We start from the raw sequence: 19,240 nt of genomic DNA, 5'->3' as shown, positions 1-19,240 counted from the left end.
CCTTGCTGGCACTTCCTGTCGGTGTCTGCATGCGGGTGCACGCGTCCATAGACTTACCTTGCGTCTCTCCTCATCTCCCGGCCGAAAATCAGAACTGCGCATGCGCCCGCCCGAAGATGGTTTGCGGCCACCCGAGCAGTTTCGGATTTTCGGACTGGAGCGCGCGGCGAAGACAGCAGTAAGTTTAAACCGCTTTAAAAAAAACTTTGCTAGCAGTAGATATATGCAAAAAAACTGAGGGTTTGGAAACCCTTTAAGATGGACCTTTCAATAACTTTACAATTCCCCATGTATAAATTCCTGACATGTCACAATATATAGCAGCGGAATCATTTTTCAAAAAAACTCCCTCTTTTATCAGCTGAAAGCAATCCATGAGCTCCAGTCTAGTCGATTTGCTTAGGCTGATTTTATGTCATTGGTCATCTACTGGCAGGAGGAAATATTTCCTTAGTCCCCACTTTCCTAGTAATCGGACTGAAACATTGTAACGTTGTGCTAAATTACAAGGTAAGAGATTGCAGGAGGGGCAGATCTGTATCAGACATTCGTGAACACAGCCGAGAACTGCACAGATACCAGGATTTACATGATTTTGTCATCTGAGCCGACATCGGAGTCCTGGATTTAGATGCTGACCCTGGGTGATGCCTGAACAAATGATGGTAATGATGGATGAGCAGATTAAGCTATTGTCAGAGGGAGCACTGTGAATTTTGTAAAAGATAATATATACCTAGAAATGTTACACATACACATGACTTAGAATACAAAGAAAGACTGAAAGAGCTGCATGTGGCCCCAAAAAACACTAGTTTGACATGCCTGGTGCCCAAACATATGACAACAAGCAAGCAATTTATGTCATGCTAAAGGCGAGTCTTGGCCATCACAGGCTCCCAGATAATGTGAAAACCTAACGGGGTATCCAGGCCTTCTCTACAACACCCAAAGCAGAGGAACAGCAAAGCTTCTTTGTATCACAATCAGTGGCGGAACTACCGCCGGTGCAGGCGGTGCGGACGCACCAGGGCCTCGGGCCTCTAGGGGGCCCTGCTACAACACTGGCCGGGAGTGTCGGATGAACGGATGATCCGACACTCCCGGCGGAGAGACCAGGGGCCCACCGCGCGCTGGATAACGATCCGGCGGCCGGCAACTTGCTGGGCCCCCCCAGAGCCTGAGGCCCCGGGCGCCCTCACTGCCTGCACCGGCGGTAGTTCCGCCACTGATGAGAGAGTTCGTGTACTTCTGCAGAGATAATGAATGAGCATGCCATCATGTGAGATGTATCTTAGGACTTATTCTATCTATCTATCTATCTATCTATCTATCTATCTATCTATCTATCTATCTATCTATCTATCTTTTTTCTCTCTCTCTCTCTCTCTCTATCTCTCTCTCTCTATCTATCTGTCTATCTGTGTTTTCTGTTTTCTCAAGATGACCACAAACATGAGAATTTGATTGTACAATCTCCTTGACATGTGCCAACAGCTTTGTAGTGTAGGGGCCTTACATTTTAGGTTAGGTTAACACCTGCACTAAACCGTTCGACACCCGGGACGCGCGTCCCAGGATCGTGCTGACCTGCATAATGCAGGCAGCGATTGCTGCACGGCCCCATTGATTTCAATGGGGTGACATACGCGTGGCAATCGCAGAAAAAGGTACAGGTACCCTTTTTTTGTGATACACTATGCGCATCTGTTTTATCCGCGATCCACCCGGCGCGACTGGGGTGCCATTAGAAAATAATGGCACCCACAGCGCAATCGGTTCACACCCTGGCGGCTCCTGACCGTGCGGCATTCCGCGAGGAATCGTGCACAATTGCCACGCGGTGAGGTGTCGCCTAGGTGTGAACCTAGCCTTATACTTCTAACCACTGCACTCTATAAGCTATGCTGTACATTATTAGTATTAACCACGGCACACTATACGCTGTGTTGTACATTACAAAGTTCTGACCGATGCACAATGTTATACGTTACATAGCCCTGACCACTACATGCCATCTTTTATCCTACATAGTACTGACCACTGCATTCTTTATGCCGCGTTATATGTTACATAGCCCTTGCCACTGCACTCTCTATGCTATGTTGTCCATTAACCTGCACTCTCTATGCTATGTTGCACAATACCTAGTCCTGACCACTACACTCTCTATGCTATGTGGTACATTACATAGACCTGCACTCTCTAGGCATTTTCTTTGCGTGCTGCAGTATGTTTTTCGGTTTTATGTTTTTTTTCATATTTGGAACCCCCCATCCTTCTATCCCAGACGGCCATCTGGTTGCACAGGTTCTGTTGCGGTGCTGTTGTATATTGAATCTATGAATCAAGCTGCAATAATATTACAAAGCCGGTGCATAATCTGACCCACGGCTCCTGCTTAGCATTGCCTTACTGTGTCACGGAATGTATACATGTCCCCCAAGAGCCTCTGAAATCCTGACTCTTCAGAACCCAGAGTGCAACAATATAACATAGAGACATGTACTACGGTAAATACTAGGGATGCACCGATACCAATTACATACTCGGTACAAGTACAGATACTTTTCGAGCTCCAGGACTAGACTAGAGAAAAATTCAAAAGTTAGGAGGCAGCTGTCATTTGTAAGGAGCACACTGATTTGTACATCTCTGTTTTAATGTATGATTTTGTTTTTTTAAATATAAATAAAGAGATGCACCGATACCATTTTTGCAAGTACAAGTACTGATACATTTTTGTTTATTGTCATGTGACAGTTTTTTGAAAACAATACAGACTAATGATTTCAGGACAGCGGTGGAGCGCCAGAGCCAGGTCCCAGCTGCAACCGCTGCCACCCTGGTAGTTCTCATGAAAATGCCAAGTATCGGCACTGGTATCTGAACTTGTATCGGTGCATCCCTACCAAATACAGACAATGATAAATGAGCATCACACAATTTTATTTGGTGGATGGGGAAAGGCTACAAGTTCAGTTTAATTGTAGTAATAAAGCCAGCAATTGAAATGACATAAACCATTAACCTTACAATTACCAATAGTGTCCTTATTAGGAGGCCTGGGGGCACATACAACCGAATACAGGAGGGCAAGACAGGGACAGAAGGGCAAGACTGGGGAAACAAGAGGACAAGGCGGGGGACAAGTAAGGGACAAGAAAGTGACAAAAGGACATGGCAGGGACAAGGAACACGACAGGGGGACACAACAGGGGGATAATATAGGGACAGAAATATAAGACAGGCCCAGGCAGATGAAACAGATAAAAAGACAGATAAGAAAGAGGGACAAGGACAAGACTGGGACAGGGGACAAGACAGTGGAATGAGGGCAAGAAGGGGACAAGGAGTCAAGGAAGGAAAAGGGGACAAGATAAGAACAGAAGGACAAGATGGGGAAAGGAAAAAAGACAGCATGGCAAAACAGGGGCAGGAGGACAATATAAAGACAAGAGGACAAGACAGCGACAGAATGACAAGATAGAAACAGAGGGACAACAGAGAGGATGGCAGGGACAGGGGACAAGGCAGAGGTACGAGACAGGGACTGGAGTACAGGATAGAGTCAAGGGGACAGGAATAAGACAGAATGACACGACAGGGACAGGCGACAAATCAGTGGTACAAGACTGGGACTGGAGTACGGAATAGAGACAAATAGACAAGAATGAGACAGAATGACAAGACAGGGGCGGGGGACAGGACAAGACAGGGACAGGACAGGGTGATAAGACAGGGGCAGGGGACAGGACAAAGGTATGAGACAAGGATTGAAGTACAGAATAGAGGCAAGGGGACAAGAATGGGACAGAATGGTGACAGGGAAGGGGGACAGGACAGGAGACAAGTCAGTGGTACAAGACAAGAACTTGAGCACAGGATAGAGGCAAGGGTACAAGAATGAAAAAGAATGACAAGACAGGGACATGACAGGATGACAAGATGGGGACAGGGGACAAGGCAATGGTACAAGACCGGGACTAGGGTACAGGATAGAGGCAAGGGGACAAGAATGAGACAGAACAACAAGACAGGGACAGGGGAAAAGACAGGATGACAAAACAGCATGACAAGGCAGGGGACAAGACAGGAATATAGGGACATGGAGCAAGTCAGAATGACAAGACAGTGACTGGAGTATAAGATAGAGAAAAGGGGGACAAGACAGGGTCAGGGGACAAGACAGGGACTGGAGTATAAGACAGTATAAGGGGGACAAGACAGGGTCAGGGGACAAGACAGGGACTGGAGTATAAGACAGTATAAGGGGGACAAGTCAGGGACAGGGGACAAGACAGGGTCAGGGGACAAGACAGGGACTGGAGTATAAGACAGTATACGGGGGACAAGTCAGGGACAGGGGACAAGACAGGGTCAGGGGACAAGACAGGAACTGGAGTATAAGACAGTATAAGGGGGACAAGACAGGGTCAGTGGACAAGACAGGGGACAAGGGATGACAAGACAGCAGTAGAAGACAGAGACTGGAGTATAAAACAGAGGCAAGGGAAAGGAGGCAGAGTCAGGATGACAAGCCAGGGATTGCTCCTCCCGGGAGTCCCCAGCTGTCAGATTTCGGTCCCCTCCTGTGTGCCGTGTCCCCCATAACCCGGCTGTACAGTCGGCAGCACGTCATAGTGTGGCAGGAGGACACGTGGTGCGGGGAGACTTATAAATGTGTGTGTGCTGCCCCGAGAGCCCGTCCTGTTATCTCTCCCAGGCTGAGCGGCGGTGCTGAGAGGCGCATGGGGCGGACTGCGAGCCTCCTAACGGTCTGCACACCATCCAGCTAGGAGCAGAAGAAGACAGAGAGCGAGAGCCGAGCACACTGGAGGGGATCTGCCCCGCACCCGACCACCGCACAGCTGTATGCAGCCCGCTCCGGGATCTCCAGCAGCTCTCAGCCCCCGGCACCAGCCGTGTCCCCCCGGCCAGCAGCAGCAGCAGCCCGGCTTCCCTGTGGAGGTGATCTGGACCCGACTCCTGGCAGCCCTGGACCTCCCAGCCCAGGAAGCTCTAGCAGCAGCAGAGTGTCACCTACATGACGGCACCAGCAGCCCCTTCCCTCCGCTTGGACTCCTCGGATTCCTCCTGACCGGATCCTGGCTGCGGGACCTCCTGTAGAATTTTTGGGCAAACTCTCTTGGAACTTTTTGGAGCTTTCGGAATCTTTTTCTTGGAACTTTTTGGAAACTTTCTTGGAACTTTGAGAAACTTTTTGTAACTTTTGGAAACTTTGTTTTTGGAAACTGTCTTGGAACTTTCAGGAACTTTTTTTGCAACTTTTGGAAACCTTTTTGGAACTTTTTAGAAACTTTTGGAAACTTTTTTTTTTCTTTGCGACTCTAAAAGTTTTTTTTTTTTTTAGTAAATCTGAGTTTTGCACAGCAGTGATTTTGTACATATTAGTATTTTCCTGTCTCTGGATCCCTTATTATTAGAAGCCCCCTGAAGATGCACTATTATCTCCTGAGCGTGGTCCTCATCCTGGATCTGGCCGCGGTGGCTCTCAGCCTGTCTACCTGCAGCACCCTAGACATGGATCAATTCATGCGCAAGAGGATCGAGGCGATCCGGGGTCAGATCCTCAGCAAGCTGAAGCTCACCAGCCCCCCGGAGGATTACCCGGAGCCCGAGGAGGTCTCCCAGGATGTGATCTCCATCTACAACAGCACCAGGGACCTGCTGCAGGAGAAGGCCAACCAGAGAGCTCTGCTGTGCGAGAGGGAGAGGACTGATGAGGAGTATTATGCCAAGGAAGTTTACAAAATCGATTTCCTCCCCCCTCCTTTCCCCTCTGAAAGTAAGTGCCCTCACTCAGCCCCTGGACGTGAACACTGGGAGAGTACGTGATTTTAACCTTCTACACTGTATGTACTTAGCTATCCTCCATGTGTGTCACCTAGCCCTGTCCATAGCTGTGCACTGTACATAGTGTGTTCCATCTCTTCCAGCCAGGATTTAGTCTGTGTCAACCCATCTGTATGTGCCACATGCTTATTTACCAGCGTCTACCCACTTCCAGCAGCTTTCTGGTTGGCATGGTAGAAGTTTCTGTGTGGCATATGTAGAGCCTTCTGCATTGAGTGGATGCTGGTGTCTACTGCCCATAGATAAATATACAATTCTTAATCAATGTCTACAGCAGGTACTCAGTGTCAGCACATCTTCTAGTTCCACATGATCCCATAGAATGTTCTTCCCCGTTACAGTAGCTTTCTGATTGGCATGGTAGAAGATCTGGGTGGCGTATGTAGAACCTTCTGAATTGAGTGAATGTTGGTGTCTAGTCTACTGTCCATAGATAAATATGCAACTCAACCTCTACAGCAGATACTCAGTGTCAGCACATCTTCTAGTTCCACAGGATTGTATAGAAAGTTCTTCCCTGTTACATCAGCTTTCTGGTTGGCACCGAAGAAGATTCTGTGTGGCATATATAGAACCTTCTGCAATGAGTGATGGTGTGCATGTTGGTGCTGTGCCATACCCCCATCTACTGTCCATATGTAGGTGCAATCAACTCTAAACCAACCTCTACAGCAGGTACTCAGTGTCAGCACATCTTCTAGCTCCAGGTGGTCCTATAGAGTGTTCTTGATTGTTCCAGTAGCTTTCTGGTGGGCATGGAAGAAGCTTGTGTGTGGCATATATAGAACTTTCTGCAATGAGTTATTGTGTGTCTGCTGGTGTTATGCTATACCTTTTTCCTATACATAGATATGTAGGTGCAATGCAACTCTTAACCTACTTCTCCATCAGGTACTCAATGCCAGCACATTATCTAGTCTAAGATCTTAGAGAATGTTCTACTTATGTCCAGCCTCTTTCAGGATGGCACTATAGAAGGTTCTGTGTGGCATATATAGAACCTTCTGCATTGAGTAATCCTTTGCATGTTGGTGCTATACCCCCTGTCTACTGTCCATAGAGAGATATGTAGGTATGCCTTCACCAACTTCTGCAGCATGTACTCTGCACTTCTGTTAATTCCTAATATTGGTATACTATAAAAGGTTCTACCCATATCCTCCCAGCAGAAACGTTCTGTATGTTATCTTTGGAAATTTGTACTTCGCATCCCCAAAATTTTGCATAGAATGTTCCACGTTGGAATTGGGGATGTTATGTGTGTGTAACGTGCCCTCTACATACTCTTTAATATTTCTATTCTAGATCCTGAACAGAGGTTTCTAGGCATTTGCAATGAATCCTTTGGTCTCCTCATATGTATGAGTCAAATACTTATTCAGAACGTTCCGATTGCTTCCAAGAGCCAGGATGTTTCTTTCTGTATCTTAGAGGTTTATCTGACATTCCGAATCCACCTATCACTGTTCATTGTAGACACTGTACAGCCAGTACTAAAGCCATATCTTTTAATATATAAGGGTTAATTTCTTCTTTTTGGTGGGGGTCTTATTTACTTATCTTAAAAGCTGCATTATTTCTACTATTCTGCATTCAGATAGTCAGAACAATCTACACTCTGATCAATGATGTGCATTGTGTCCTCTGGATGCAGTCACTGTGCATACGATTCATAGGCTTTCATGGCCAGTATTTTATCTGCGTCCTCACATCTGTGTCAGATGTTTATTTGGCATGCTGCCGGTGCTGTTGTATGCACTGTTTACTTTTCTATATACAGCCCCGGTTGGATATTTCAGATGCTCTATATTAAAATAAATGGTTTCAGATACACAACGATGCTTTGCCCTCTCTTTTCCATTCAGCAGCATTGCCTTCAATATGCATGCAGGTGAAATGAGTGAAATTTACAAACAGCCAGATGTTTGTTTTTCCTTTATGTATCTTTTAGACTCCTGTTCCCACTTCCACTCTGCTAGTTTCTTTTCATCCCTATGAATTTTTTGTTGTTGTCCCAGTTGCAAATAAAGTATGTCCTACCTTCCACCAGCACCATAAACCCCCAACCCCCCCCCCCCACACACACACACATACACACATCCCATGGAGGTAATCCTATTTTATTGTATTCATTGTCCTCAGATGTGAGTGTAGGTTGTATGTAGTTTCCACATTTCTATGTGTCAGATTCCTTAATAGAATGTTATTTCCACTTTGTTTTTTTGAATCTCAGCGCTGTGTGGCTTGTCTTCCCATTCGGTAGCTCCTGTCGTTAATCAGGGAGATTTATGACGCTGTATTTTCCTTGATTTGATCCTAACATAATCTCACTCCATGAGCATTGCATATTTTTGAATTGGAACCTTCTGCATGGCGTTCGGGTTCGGTGTCTTCAATCGCACAGCTGACCGTGGAGCTGCTTCTGTCTTTGTTTGGTGTGTTTGCTGCTTTTCAGGCTGCCACAGTCCCACCAGGGTTTAGAAAGGATAGAGTTAGCAGCTGGCTCAGTGGTCAGGTGCTGCAGGACCTTAGTGGTTTGCATGGGATGGGATTGTGGAGAGCAGCTGGGAAGCACTGGTGACAGGCAGAGGAGTCTGCAGAAGCTGACGGCCACTTAATGAGAGAGAGAGAGAGAGAGAGAGAGAGAGAGCCCAACTCTCTTTTTTACTGTAGCAGGCTTTAGAATGTAAGAAGGAATCTAAATGCAGACTAGAGGCCGCAGGGATGCTTAGAGTACTCAATGGTACATTGCAGGCCTCCAGTTCCAACATGGCAGGCCTACTCAAGGGTAGTACTGGTTTATTTACTGGGTGTACGTGTACTTCAAGCCCTTAAAGAGTGATCTGCTAATGCTATTTAGGAATCCCTGGTTCTGTGCCAAAGTTTAAGGTTTATATGATCCGTTGTTATTGAGCAGACCGTTCAAATGTCTTGTGAGTGTACAGTAGCTTCTGATTGTTCTTTGCTGTGCCGCCTCCCATCCAGAAAACTACAGAGGGCGGAGTCCAGAACCAAGGTCCACTTGGCATGTGCTTTCACAGACCCACTTTCTTGGCTTCATAGAAGAAAAGGATACTAATAGTTGGGAACAGGGACAACCAGGTGCAAGAAACCAAAGCTTAGTAGGTAGGAGATGTCCACTGATTTAAATAGACAATGTTTTGTTGGAATGGGGTATCCCTTTAATTCATACCATATAACTACATACCAAGCATTTTTCAGCTGGTCACAATGGGGAGCTTTTAAACTGGCAGCAATCGGTGTGTCGGATGCATGATATATCACTGAGCTTCCTAGCAGTGATTGTAATTGCTACAATGTATCTGCTGTGCGTTGCTGGCTAGCTATGTAACAATAAAACTGTCAGTCACAAGCTGGCCAGGCGTGGATTGCACTGATCATACATGATGAACAGATAGCAACATTCGCTATCTTAATTCTCCTAAATGGTTGATAAATAACATTAAAAGAGCCAGTCTTCGGAAACACAGGCTTCCATTGACATCAATGGAGAGGACTCTCTATGGAGGTAGGGCTGCTATTTTATTTTGCATTGGTCAGCCGGCTCCCACGTTTGTCCGGATCTGCTTCTGGAGTGTCTAGAATGATGTAGAGGACACACGATAATTGGTAATGACAAGGACATGCATTTAGTATGGCGGGTTAGAATCCACCTTTGACAAGGGCGACTGTCTACCTGATGGGTATCTACTGCTGGGTCATGGTCATCATTTCCTTTGTCCAGTCCTAGATATTACTGTGTGGTTGACACTCAATCAAGAACTTGGCAGTCTTTGACTATGTTTTTCTTTTTGGTTTTCTCTTAGTAAAAGACCACCAAAAACCGTTATTTCCCCTCTGCCTGACCCCACAAGGCCGTCATGATGGCGTCACTCTCTTGCAGCTGAATCACCTAATTATTTGTGTACCCTGCATCATGGATAATCCATGAGAAAGAGTGACACCATCATTTGGCTTTGTCATGGCTGCGGCTGTTGGACAGAAGTTGAATTTCTGTTGGCGACATTTCACCACCAAAGAAGCCAGCATGTGATTCACCATGCCAGCAACCACACAACTGAAATGACGATTTTTTGGGGGACTTGGCTGCCCAGGACGAACAGTTCGCTGAGTTGAATGATCTCAGATAATGCCGAATATTTTGGACGGCAGAGCTGACAATCACTGCCAGTTCAGACAGACTGGAGGTGAGTTGTCTTACAGGTGAACTGCCAGACTTGTTCTGTAAGAGGTTGTGCAGCAGCTGCACAATCTAGAACATTTGCTGAAAAAAGGAATTCTGTAGATACACATGGACCTGGATCTCTTTTGTTATTACACCAGTCAAGCTGCTTCCTTGTACTTGATGCTATTATAGCATGGTTCATTTCATAAGCAATACGATAAATACACTCCACCCTCATATTTGCCCCAGGCAAAAATGCCTGTTACCTGCTGAAGCCGAATGGAGTGTTCAAATACAAACGTGATTTTTTTCCCCTTCCTCATAAGCTGTAGTCACCAAATAATTATCCAGGAAGATATGTGTCTGTGCAGCTGTAAGGAAAAAAAAAAAGTGACGAGCTGCAGTTTTCTCCAAACATACATGACTGATATGTAATATATGCATGTGAATATAAATACTAGGCAAGGCCTTGCATATATTTCAGATTCCTTCTTTGCATACCTTTAAAGATAATATTTTCGCTCAGAAAAGAAAAACAAACTGGGATGAGTTGGGAAAATCTGCATGCAGTCACCGCTTCTGCCAACAGAGGGCGACAGACGTTTGTAGTCTGAGAGCACAACAGGGCTATGGAGCTTTGCTGAACGGATCAGGGTTATTGCATGTCACTGCTGCCTTCTTATACTGGAGTTAGTGCACATTAGGATAAAACATCAAGAAAATGTAATGCCAGCTTTATTGGTAGATATGGAATGTACCAACGTGGCTATAAATCAAAAGGTGGTGTTTTCTGGGAACTGAATACACCCCGTATATCTTACCGGCCTCCAAAATGCAAGCTGGTTTGATGAACTTGGGAGGCTTCTTGCATGCTTTGAAGAGGTAATGGCAGATGAGGTGACAATAAAAGTGACAGTTGATGACAAACCATCTCTGCTGAGTTGGCAGTTGATCTGTCAATCTGTTTATCACCTATCCATCTCTCCAGCAATCTCTTGCTCTCTCCATCTCCTTATCTATCGATCTATGTCTGGACAGATACCAGAAGCCGTGTAGCCAATGCGCCTTAAAAATTAAAGCTGGTGCCTAACGTTTGAGGTTCTATTTATCTATCTATCTATCTATCTATCTATCTATCTATCTATCTATCTATCTATCTATCTGTCTGTCTGTCTGTCTGTCTGAGGCCTGGACAGATCCCAGGAGCCATGTAGCTAATGCTCCTTAAAAATTACAGCTGCACATAACTTTTGAGGTTTTTGCTAATTGTTGGCTCCTTGATTAGACAGACTGGCTACCTAATGCCATATTAATTTGTCCACCCCTGATCTATCTATCTATCTATCTATCTATCTATCTATCTATCTATCTATCTATCTATCTATCTATCTATCTCTCTTTCTCTTTCAGATGGTAATCTTGGATTAGATGTTCATCATCCGTGGTGCACCTCTCTGTATGTGTATTAATCTGTTGAATGTGATCCCGTGGTGACATTGCTCCAGTAAGTGGTCTAGTGAGATGTTTGGATTCTGCTGTGTGTAAGCAGTAAAGTTAAGCAAACAGTTTAAGTTTAGGCACAAGGTCACAGTGTGAATGGTGTGGCATGGGAAAGCCGGGTGCTGTGCCGTTATTAGAAAGCCGGGGCCAGCGTCTCTTAGCTATTGCAAGTATGCTCTAATTATACTCTTCCCCAGCTTTATATTGCTGCGCTGATAGGCCACTCGGAGATATTTTTAGCATCGCTGAGCTTTAAAAGCAAAACTGTGAGCAACCAGATCTATATCCTTAGGCTTCTTTCACTTTAAATATTATTTTTGGCTTAAGGGCGCCCTACAAATAGAGTGAAGATTGGTAGATGTGGCAGGGTGCCAATCTCGCAAGGAATTTTATACAAGAAAGGTATTTAAAGTAATTGTAGATAATTCTGTGGCGACTTCCAGAAAAGATTCAGCGCTCTCTTTTGTCTTTTTACCGCTCCCGTCTGTCACCCTATATTAAGAATCAAGCATTTTGTTTGGGGTTCATATGATTAAACAGTTTTGTCTATATTTTAATTTAGTTAGCAAAATTCTTGTGACTTATTTACAAATTTCCTTTTTAAGGGCTCTTTCACACCATTGGTGGTTGACTGGTGTTTTTTTTTCAGTATCTGATCAATGCCAGTCAACACTAGGGCACATAGAAAACAATAACTACACACAGTATATTGCCATACCCCTAGCAGCCAATCGGTATTCACCTTGTCATGATGTGTCAGGGATGTGAGTTGTGATTGGTACTGCGCTTTACACTTAGGGCTTCGTCTATAAACCTCCAGGTGGCATATAGCTGGGCAGATGCCCTTGGCATGGCACTAGCACCCCTAGATGCTGCTGATGAGAATTTCCTATATTCGCCAGCACCATCTAGGGGCGCTAGTGACATGTGAATGCCCCTTAGTGCTCTGCACTGTTTATTAAGCCATGTTATATGGAGCTCGTGCAACTATTCTTCCTTCTATCATCAAGAATTATTTTTATTAAAAGTAAGTGCTTGTTGTAAAGTTTTTTCATTATCTTTGTGGCTCCTTGCTGCAAAAATACTGTAGTTGCTCTTAAAAGACAAGACAAGAATTTAAATCAGCATTTTAGTTCCCTTGGGTCTTATTCTACTAAACCCCAGGTAAACATAAAAAAACTCAGTGTGATGCACTATATCCATTAAAGATTCTGAGATTTATTTTTCAATTGAACTAGCCTCTAAGTACCTGAATCAGCCTTGTGTGCAACGCAGAGCTGGGTGAGGGAGGGCCAGGAATAGCAGCCATGTTGAGCATGTGCTGCACCAGATGCGCAGAGATGACCTAGTCAGTCACTTGCTGCTCTTTTTCTGTCCACTTACAGCCTGGGGGCACGGAGGCGACCTAGCTGTATTTCTTAATTGCAGTAGTGAAAATTCAGGTCATGAAGCTGACTGTGATGTCCGGTTGGAATGTGTATTTGGCAGGACAGCATGTACAGAAATATACATCTGGGTAAAACAGCTCCTATATATATTTTGCAACTTGTACCTATAGCTGTGTGCCAGGAGTTCAGCATTAAAGTGCACCTGCCACCACACTTTGCACATTTTAATTGCATATATTGTGATAGAGCAGAATAGAAGTCTACTGAACAGACCAGTGCAGATTCTGACTTTTTTTAAGCAAAGTCAAAGCATTGCACCTACAGCGCAGTCCAGGGGTGATTTTCTCCAAGAGCTTAGACTGGCAGGCAGACTCTAATTGGTGCATGCTTGGGATTATTGCACTAGAGGGCTTTAGTGATGGTCTGATCTCCATTATGGTGGCACCTATAAACAGAAATACTGTCTTTCCTTAGTCATATCTGGGACAGGTTTATGCAGATATAAGTGACCAAATTATAAGTTAAGGTAATTATAGTTAAAGAGAACTATGGGGAAAAACACTGACCCCATAGTTCTCCTTTAAGGCTATTGTTAACGCCACAGCATACAAAGACATTTTAGACAATTGTGAGCTTCCGACCTTGTGGCAACAGTTTGGTGAAGGCCTTTTTCTGTTTCAGAATTACTGTATGTAAATCCAGCTCTATAAAGACATGGTTTGGTGTGGAGGAACTTGAGTGGTCTGCATAGCCTTATTAAACTCCTTTGGGATAAATTGGAACACTGATTACAAGCCAGGTCTTCTCATCCAAAATAGGTGTCACGATCTGGAATCGGGCTCAGAGTCCAGTAGCGGAAACAGCAGGCAAATTCGTGGTATAACAGGCCGAGTTCAGTAAACAAGCAGACGGTAGTAGTATAGGAGCAGGCAAAAGCATAGTCAGCAAACAAGCCGAGGTAGGTAGTCAAAGGTATCAGGTATGAAGCAGAAGACGATGAGAGTAGTCGGCGAGTCAGCAGCCTAAGGTCAGTATTCGGTTAGCAGTATGAGAGGATTGTATCACAGAAGGAGCAGGAAGCAAGATATTGGCAGGAGCACAATAATCTGGCAAACAGGAAGTGCAGAGGCATGGCTAAAAATAGGAAGTTCAAGGGAGGAGCAAGGAGTTCAGAGTAGAGCAGAAACTAGGTTTACCTGAGGATTACACATGAGAGCAGGCAAAGAGCTATCCAAGGTTTCAGAGTGGCTCAGCAGGTAGAGCCACCACCAGGCACAGCAGAGGACCTGGTTTTAGAAATCTGGATCCTGACAATAGGTACCTGCTTTTACAAATGCTGTTTTGGCTGAATCGGCAGAAATTCCCCCAGGCACACTTCAAAATCTTGTAGAAAATCTTCCCAGATCCATATTAATGCCCATGGTTTTGAAATGTTATGTCCACCAAGCTCTTATAGGCGTGATGGTAAGGTATCCATAATCTGTTTGCCATATATTGTATGTGTGCTTGGCATTTTTGCTTTTTAACCTGATTTAGGTATTGCTACACTGAAGTTTAAAATCAGTTTTAAGTAGGAGCACTAACCTGCTGTCTACAGTATGCTGGAATATGGTGGGTTCTGCTCTGGATGGGTACAGAACAAAATGGAGCATTGAGTGGCCAGCCAGCATTGGACAACTGTTGTCACAGAGAAGATTCTGAAACGTTTGTAGGCTAAAAACCGAAAGGAGATAATACTTTCTTTGAGCTCTTCCTCTGAACTACCAACAAACAGTGAGAAGGTAACAGGAGCATGAGACATGTTGAAGGAAAACTCAACAGACATTTTGAAGGTGAAGATTCAAAGGGGAATGAGGAGGAACAAAGTGTTACAGTTAAAGTGACATTAAAGTCAAACTTTTTTCCCCCCTCCCCAATCCTGCTGTAGGGACTTACCTTAAATGATGTCTCTAAATCTGATATTCTCCTTCTTTCCTGTAGTCTTTAGCTGTCCCTCCAGTGCTGGTGTGAGTCTCCGATCCAGCGCTGACTCCTCTGTCCACCTCTTGCTCATGTCCCACGCAGTCTGTCCCACACTGCTCCATAGACTTACCTTGTGTCTCTCCTTGTCTCCCGGGCGAACATCTGAACTGCGCATGCGCCCGCCCCAAGATCCTTTGCGGCCGCCCGAGAAAATGTCAGATGCTCGGACGGGAGCGCACAGCAAAGACACAGGTAAGTTTAACCCTTTGAAAATGTTTTTTTTTAATTTAATATTTTATTTCGCATATAACTACTGTTTGCTAGCAATAGAAATATGCAAAAACATGCGATAGTTTAATAATCCTTTAAAGGGGTTCTAAACCCTCCGGTTTTTTTTGCTTATATCTACTGCTAGCAAGCAGTAGATATAGGCAAGAAGTGTAAAAAAAAAACAAAAAACGCTTGAAATCATTTTAAACTTACCTCGTTATCGCTGCTCGCTCCCGCGCCGAGAATCAGGAACTGCTCGTACGGCCGCAAAGGATCTTGGGGCGGGCGCATGCGCAGTTCCGATTCTCGGCCGGGAGACGAGCAGAGACGCAAGGTAAGTCTATGGACGCGTGCACCCGCATGCAGACACTGCTGGATGGGAGGGACAGAGCAGTCAGCGCTGGATCGGAGTGACGTCGCACCGCTGGAGGGACACATGAAAACATGGGGAAAGAAGAAGAAGACCAGAATAAGAGACATCATTTAAGGTAAGTGCTAACATTTACATTGGGGGAGGGACATTTTTTTTGCCTTTAATATCACTTTAAGGTCCTCCTTTACAGGGGGACCCCTTTACATTGACATCACCTCGATTTTTTTATTTTTTTTGCCTTGCCATTCATGAAATGCCTGAGTATTCCTTCAGGCAGTGCGGCATGCTGCTATGCAGGTAATGATTTGTATAGGAATGAAGGGTGGAACCAACTGCTGTAATCTCGAATCTTATCTTGATCTGCTCATTTTCATTTTATAGGCACATCCAGGCTGTATAATCTCATCATCAAGGAAGTAAAGCACAGAGTGTCATGTCATATAGGATGAAAGATCGTTATTGTGCTTCTATGTACAAAGCTTTTTCTGTTTCACAGGCTGAGTTTTTTGGAAGGTTTTCAAAACTATTTTCAGTCTACAGCTGTAATAGTCCTGTAATCGTTTTCAAGACTTAATTCCTAGCTGCAGGTAAAGGGAAAACTGATGTTATTTATAGCATTAAAGTGAACCCATCACATGTGATACAAGGGAACATTGCTGCAGAGCAGAATGAACCAATTTAAAATCATGTTAACCTGTTATATTCATGCTGCCACTTGAGACTAAGAACAAAAGCCTACTGCTTATGGTGGTGTCTGTTTTAGGTGGATTTTTCAGTGGACTTTATATTGTGACATTTTATACATTTATTTATGCAGATTAAAAAAAATCAACAGTATAGCATTTAAAACAAAAAAAAACTCAAGCTACAACACCAACCTAGTCTCTATTATCTGATTCAGTCCCTTGATAGCTTTCCCCTTGACTGCTGCAACTCCCTTCTCGAAGGCCTACCTCTATAAAGACTTATCCACCATTCAGTCTATCATGAATGCTGTTGACAGACTCATCTACCTCATCAATCATTCAAAGGCCATCACCCCTCTCTGTCAATCTATCTTCTGGCTTCTGATCATCACCCAATGTAAACGGTATAAAAATAATCAACAACATACAAAGCCATCCAGAACTCTGCCCCAAGCTACATCACCATTATCTCAGAAACCATCCTCTCCGCACCTCCCTCTCTCTCTAGCTCCCTTGTCACCTCCTCCGATGGTCAACTCCAGAACTTTTCCAGAGCCTGTCCCATCCTCTTGAACTCTCCACCACAACCTGTGTGGCTATCTCCTACGCTGGCCATCTTTAGGTGATTCTTGAAAACATTTCAAAGAAGCCTATACTGCCTCAACTTTATCAACTCAACTTTTTTCTTCTCCATCAACTCAACACCTCAAGGCTATTACTTATTACAATTAGTAGGGATGCACCGATATTGTTTTTTCATTATTGAGGACGAGTACCAATGTGTAATGACTCGCTGCTCGGCTTCCTGATACCGGAAGTATCATGCTAGGCATCGGACCATTTGCGCGTGTACGAGTTCTCGCCCAAATACTCGGCATCGATACTGATACTAGTATCGGTATCGGTGCATCTCTAACCATTAGATTACTATCTTGTCTTGAATTGTTTTGTAACTGTACTGTCTCCCTCTATTTTGTAGATTCTAATGCTATCATTAAAAAGCAGTCCGTGAGCTCCATCCCAGTTGTTTTGCTTAGGCTGAGACGTGATCAGTCTGCTGCAAGCAGGAGGAAGCTTTTCCTCCGTCTCCTCTCCCATTGATCAGACCGTACGTCACATTCATTTATGTCAGCCATTTTTGAACACAGCTAAGATCTGTACAGGTACCAATATTTACATGATTGTGTTATCCCTGCGCTGACATCTCATTCCAGAAAGTAAATGGCGACCCTGGGTGATGCCTGGACAATGATGGCTCCATCAATCTGCATAGAAAAGCAGATGAGGGCATTCTCAGGGGGACTACTGTAATCTCAGAAGTTATAAATACCTGGATGTGTTTATACCAACATACTTAGTTTATTTATACTGCAAGTACTCTGTATGAAAATACATCTGATGATGGGTCCAGTTTAAATCTATGCCTATAAAGCAGAAAGGTGCATGGAGTCCGGGGCTCTGGATAACTGGTTTTAGAGTGGTCATAGCCAGCCTCGTGTTTGCACCTAATGCTTTAATGATTACTAGGCCACAACTGTTCAGTTCCTTAACTTCAGCCCTTTGGAGGTCAGAGGTGCTTTTTTTTTTTTTTTTTAATACATTCTTTATTGGCTATTGTACAGGATATACAACCATGTAAGCAAACTATACATTGTGAAGATGGTATAGATCAGTGCTTCTCAAAGTGTGGGTCGCGACCCCATATGGGGTCCCACAAGTGAACAGGGGGGGTCACGATCTGAGTCCCCGGCCAGGACCGCCATCAGCGGGGTGCAGCCGGTACTTGTGTGAGGGGCCCAGGAGGCCGGGGAGGCCTGGGCGCCAAGCAAGATTTTTTTTTTAATGTGCAGTGTAGTGTAGTTTTTAAGGTCGCATACCCCCCACCTCTGTGCACTTGGTACCTTCCTCAGCACGTGCATGCAGGAAGGTTTTTTTTTGCTTTTTTTTACATTGACGGAGCTTCCTCTAGCCCATCAGAAGTGGAGCACAGCTGCTGGCGGTAAAGATAAGGAGGGAGATACCGATGTTGAGGGAAAGAGGGGAGAGACACCGTCCGATGCTGGGGTCCCCTAAAAATTTCCTCGGCCAAAAAGGGGTCACGAGTGGAGAAAGTTTAAGAAGGCCAGGTATAGATAGCCAACAACGCTTGGTCAGGGTGAATTAAACGTGTGATATAGAGGCGCAGAGAGAGGATCTTGGAAAACAATTTTGTATCAATGTTTAGCAATGAGATAGGGTGATAGCTCAGGCAGACTTTCGGGCCTTTCCCCGGTTTCGGGCAGAGGTGCTTTTTATTGCACAATCCTGATAAGACAATTCACACGGTTGTATTTCCTCTGTATTCTGCTGTTTGCCCGGAGTTCAGAATGAACTCTCTCATCGCTGTTGAAAGCTGGAGATGTCTTTTATTGTGATTTTATTTACTTGGAAGCTTAGCACAGTCCATCCTACTGTGTTAATGTAATAACAAACAAGTTCTTTTTGGGACCTCGGCAAAGATGGCACAGCTTACAAAGGAATAGTTCTTTTATTATCATGAAAGGTGACGAAATGTAAGCAGTGGTTACGGCTGTTCAAGGGTAACGGTTCTGGGCACAGTCCCAGCATTGCTCAAGCAAAGTCCAGGCAGCTTATGTGTGATAAGAATCGCAGCTTGCATGCCAACTTAAAGAGTACCTGTGGGCACAAAAACTTTCCACAAGGGATATAAATCCACGTTGTGTGCGCAAATGCCTTTGCAAATCCAGTTATTACTTTTAAAAAAAGTAGCAGGGATATTATCACTGTGCTGTTCATAGGCTGAGCAGAGCTATGGGAGGGACCCAGCAGGCCCCACCCACTACAGGCTGGGAGGGGAGACAAGACCAGTTAGTAGAGAGAACAGCAGCGCCTGGTCTTTATTACAGGACGCTCCAGGTTTTACACTGTATTTCTGTACAGATGTGGAGGAAATACACTAAGCACTCCATGATTTCCAGTAAGAATACACATGACTCTT

The 19,240-nt window shown here is 44.6% G+C and overlaps 1 protein-coding gene across 3 annotated transcripts in view; it reads left to right on the top strand.

The window, feature by feature from the left end:
* The first annotated feature begins 5,460 nt into the window (after nucleotides 1-5,460).
* TGFB2 (transforming growth factor beta 2) overlaps nucleotides 5,461-19,240 on the top strand; it is a 114,314-nt gene continuing 100,534 nt past the window's right edge. Inside the window, exon 1 of one of the 3 annotated variants that reach the window (XM_018567104.1) lies at nucleotides 5,461-5,809. In XM_018567104.1, coding sequence (XP_018422606.1) covers nucleotides 5,461-5,809 — 349 coding nt within the window. Of the gene's footprint in view, nucleotides 5,852-19,240 lie in introns of all 3 variants that reach the window. The other 2 variants (XM_018567103.1, XM_018567102.1) reach the window with 2 other exon arrangements.

This window comes from Nanorana parkeri, unplaced genomic scaffold (assembly GCF_000935625.1).
Source record: "Nanorana parkeri isolate BGI_ZX_2015 unplaced genomic scaffold, ASM93562v1 scaffold1006, whole genome shotgun sequence".
Taxonomy (NCBI): Eukaryota; Metazoa; Chordata; class Amphibia; order Anura; family Dicroglossidae; genus Nanorana; species Nanorana parkeri.
Note: the sequence above shows the minus strand (reverse complement) of the source record. Positions and strands in the feature narration are given on the sequence as shown.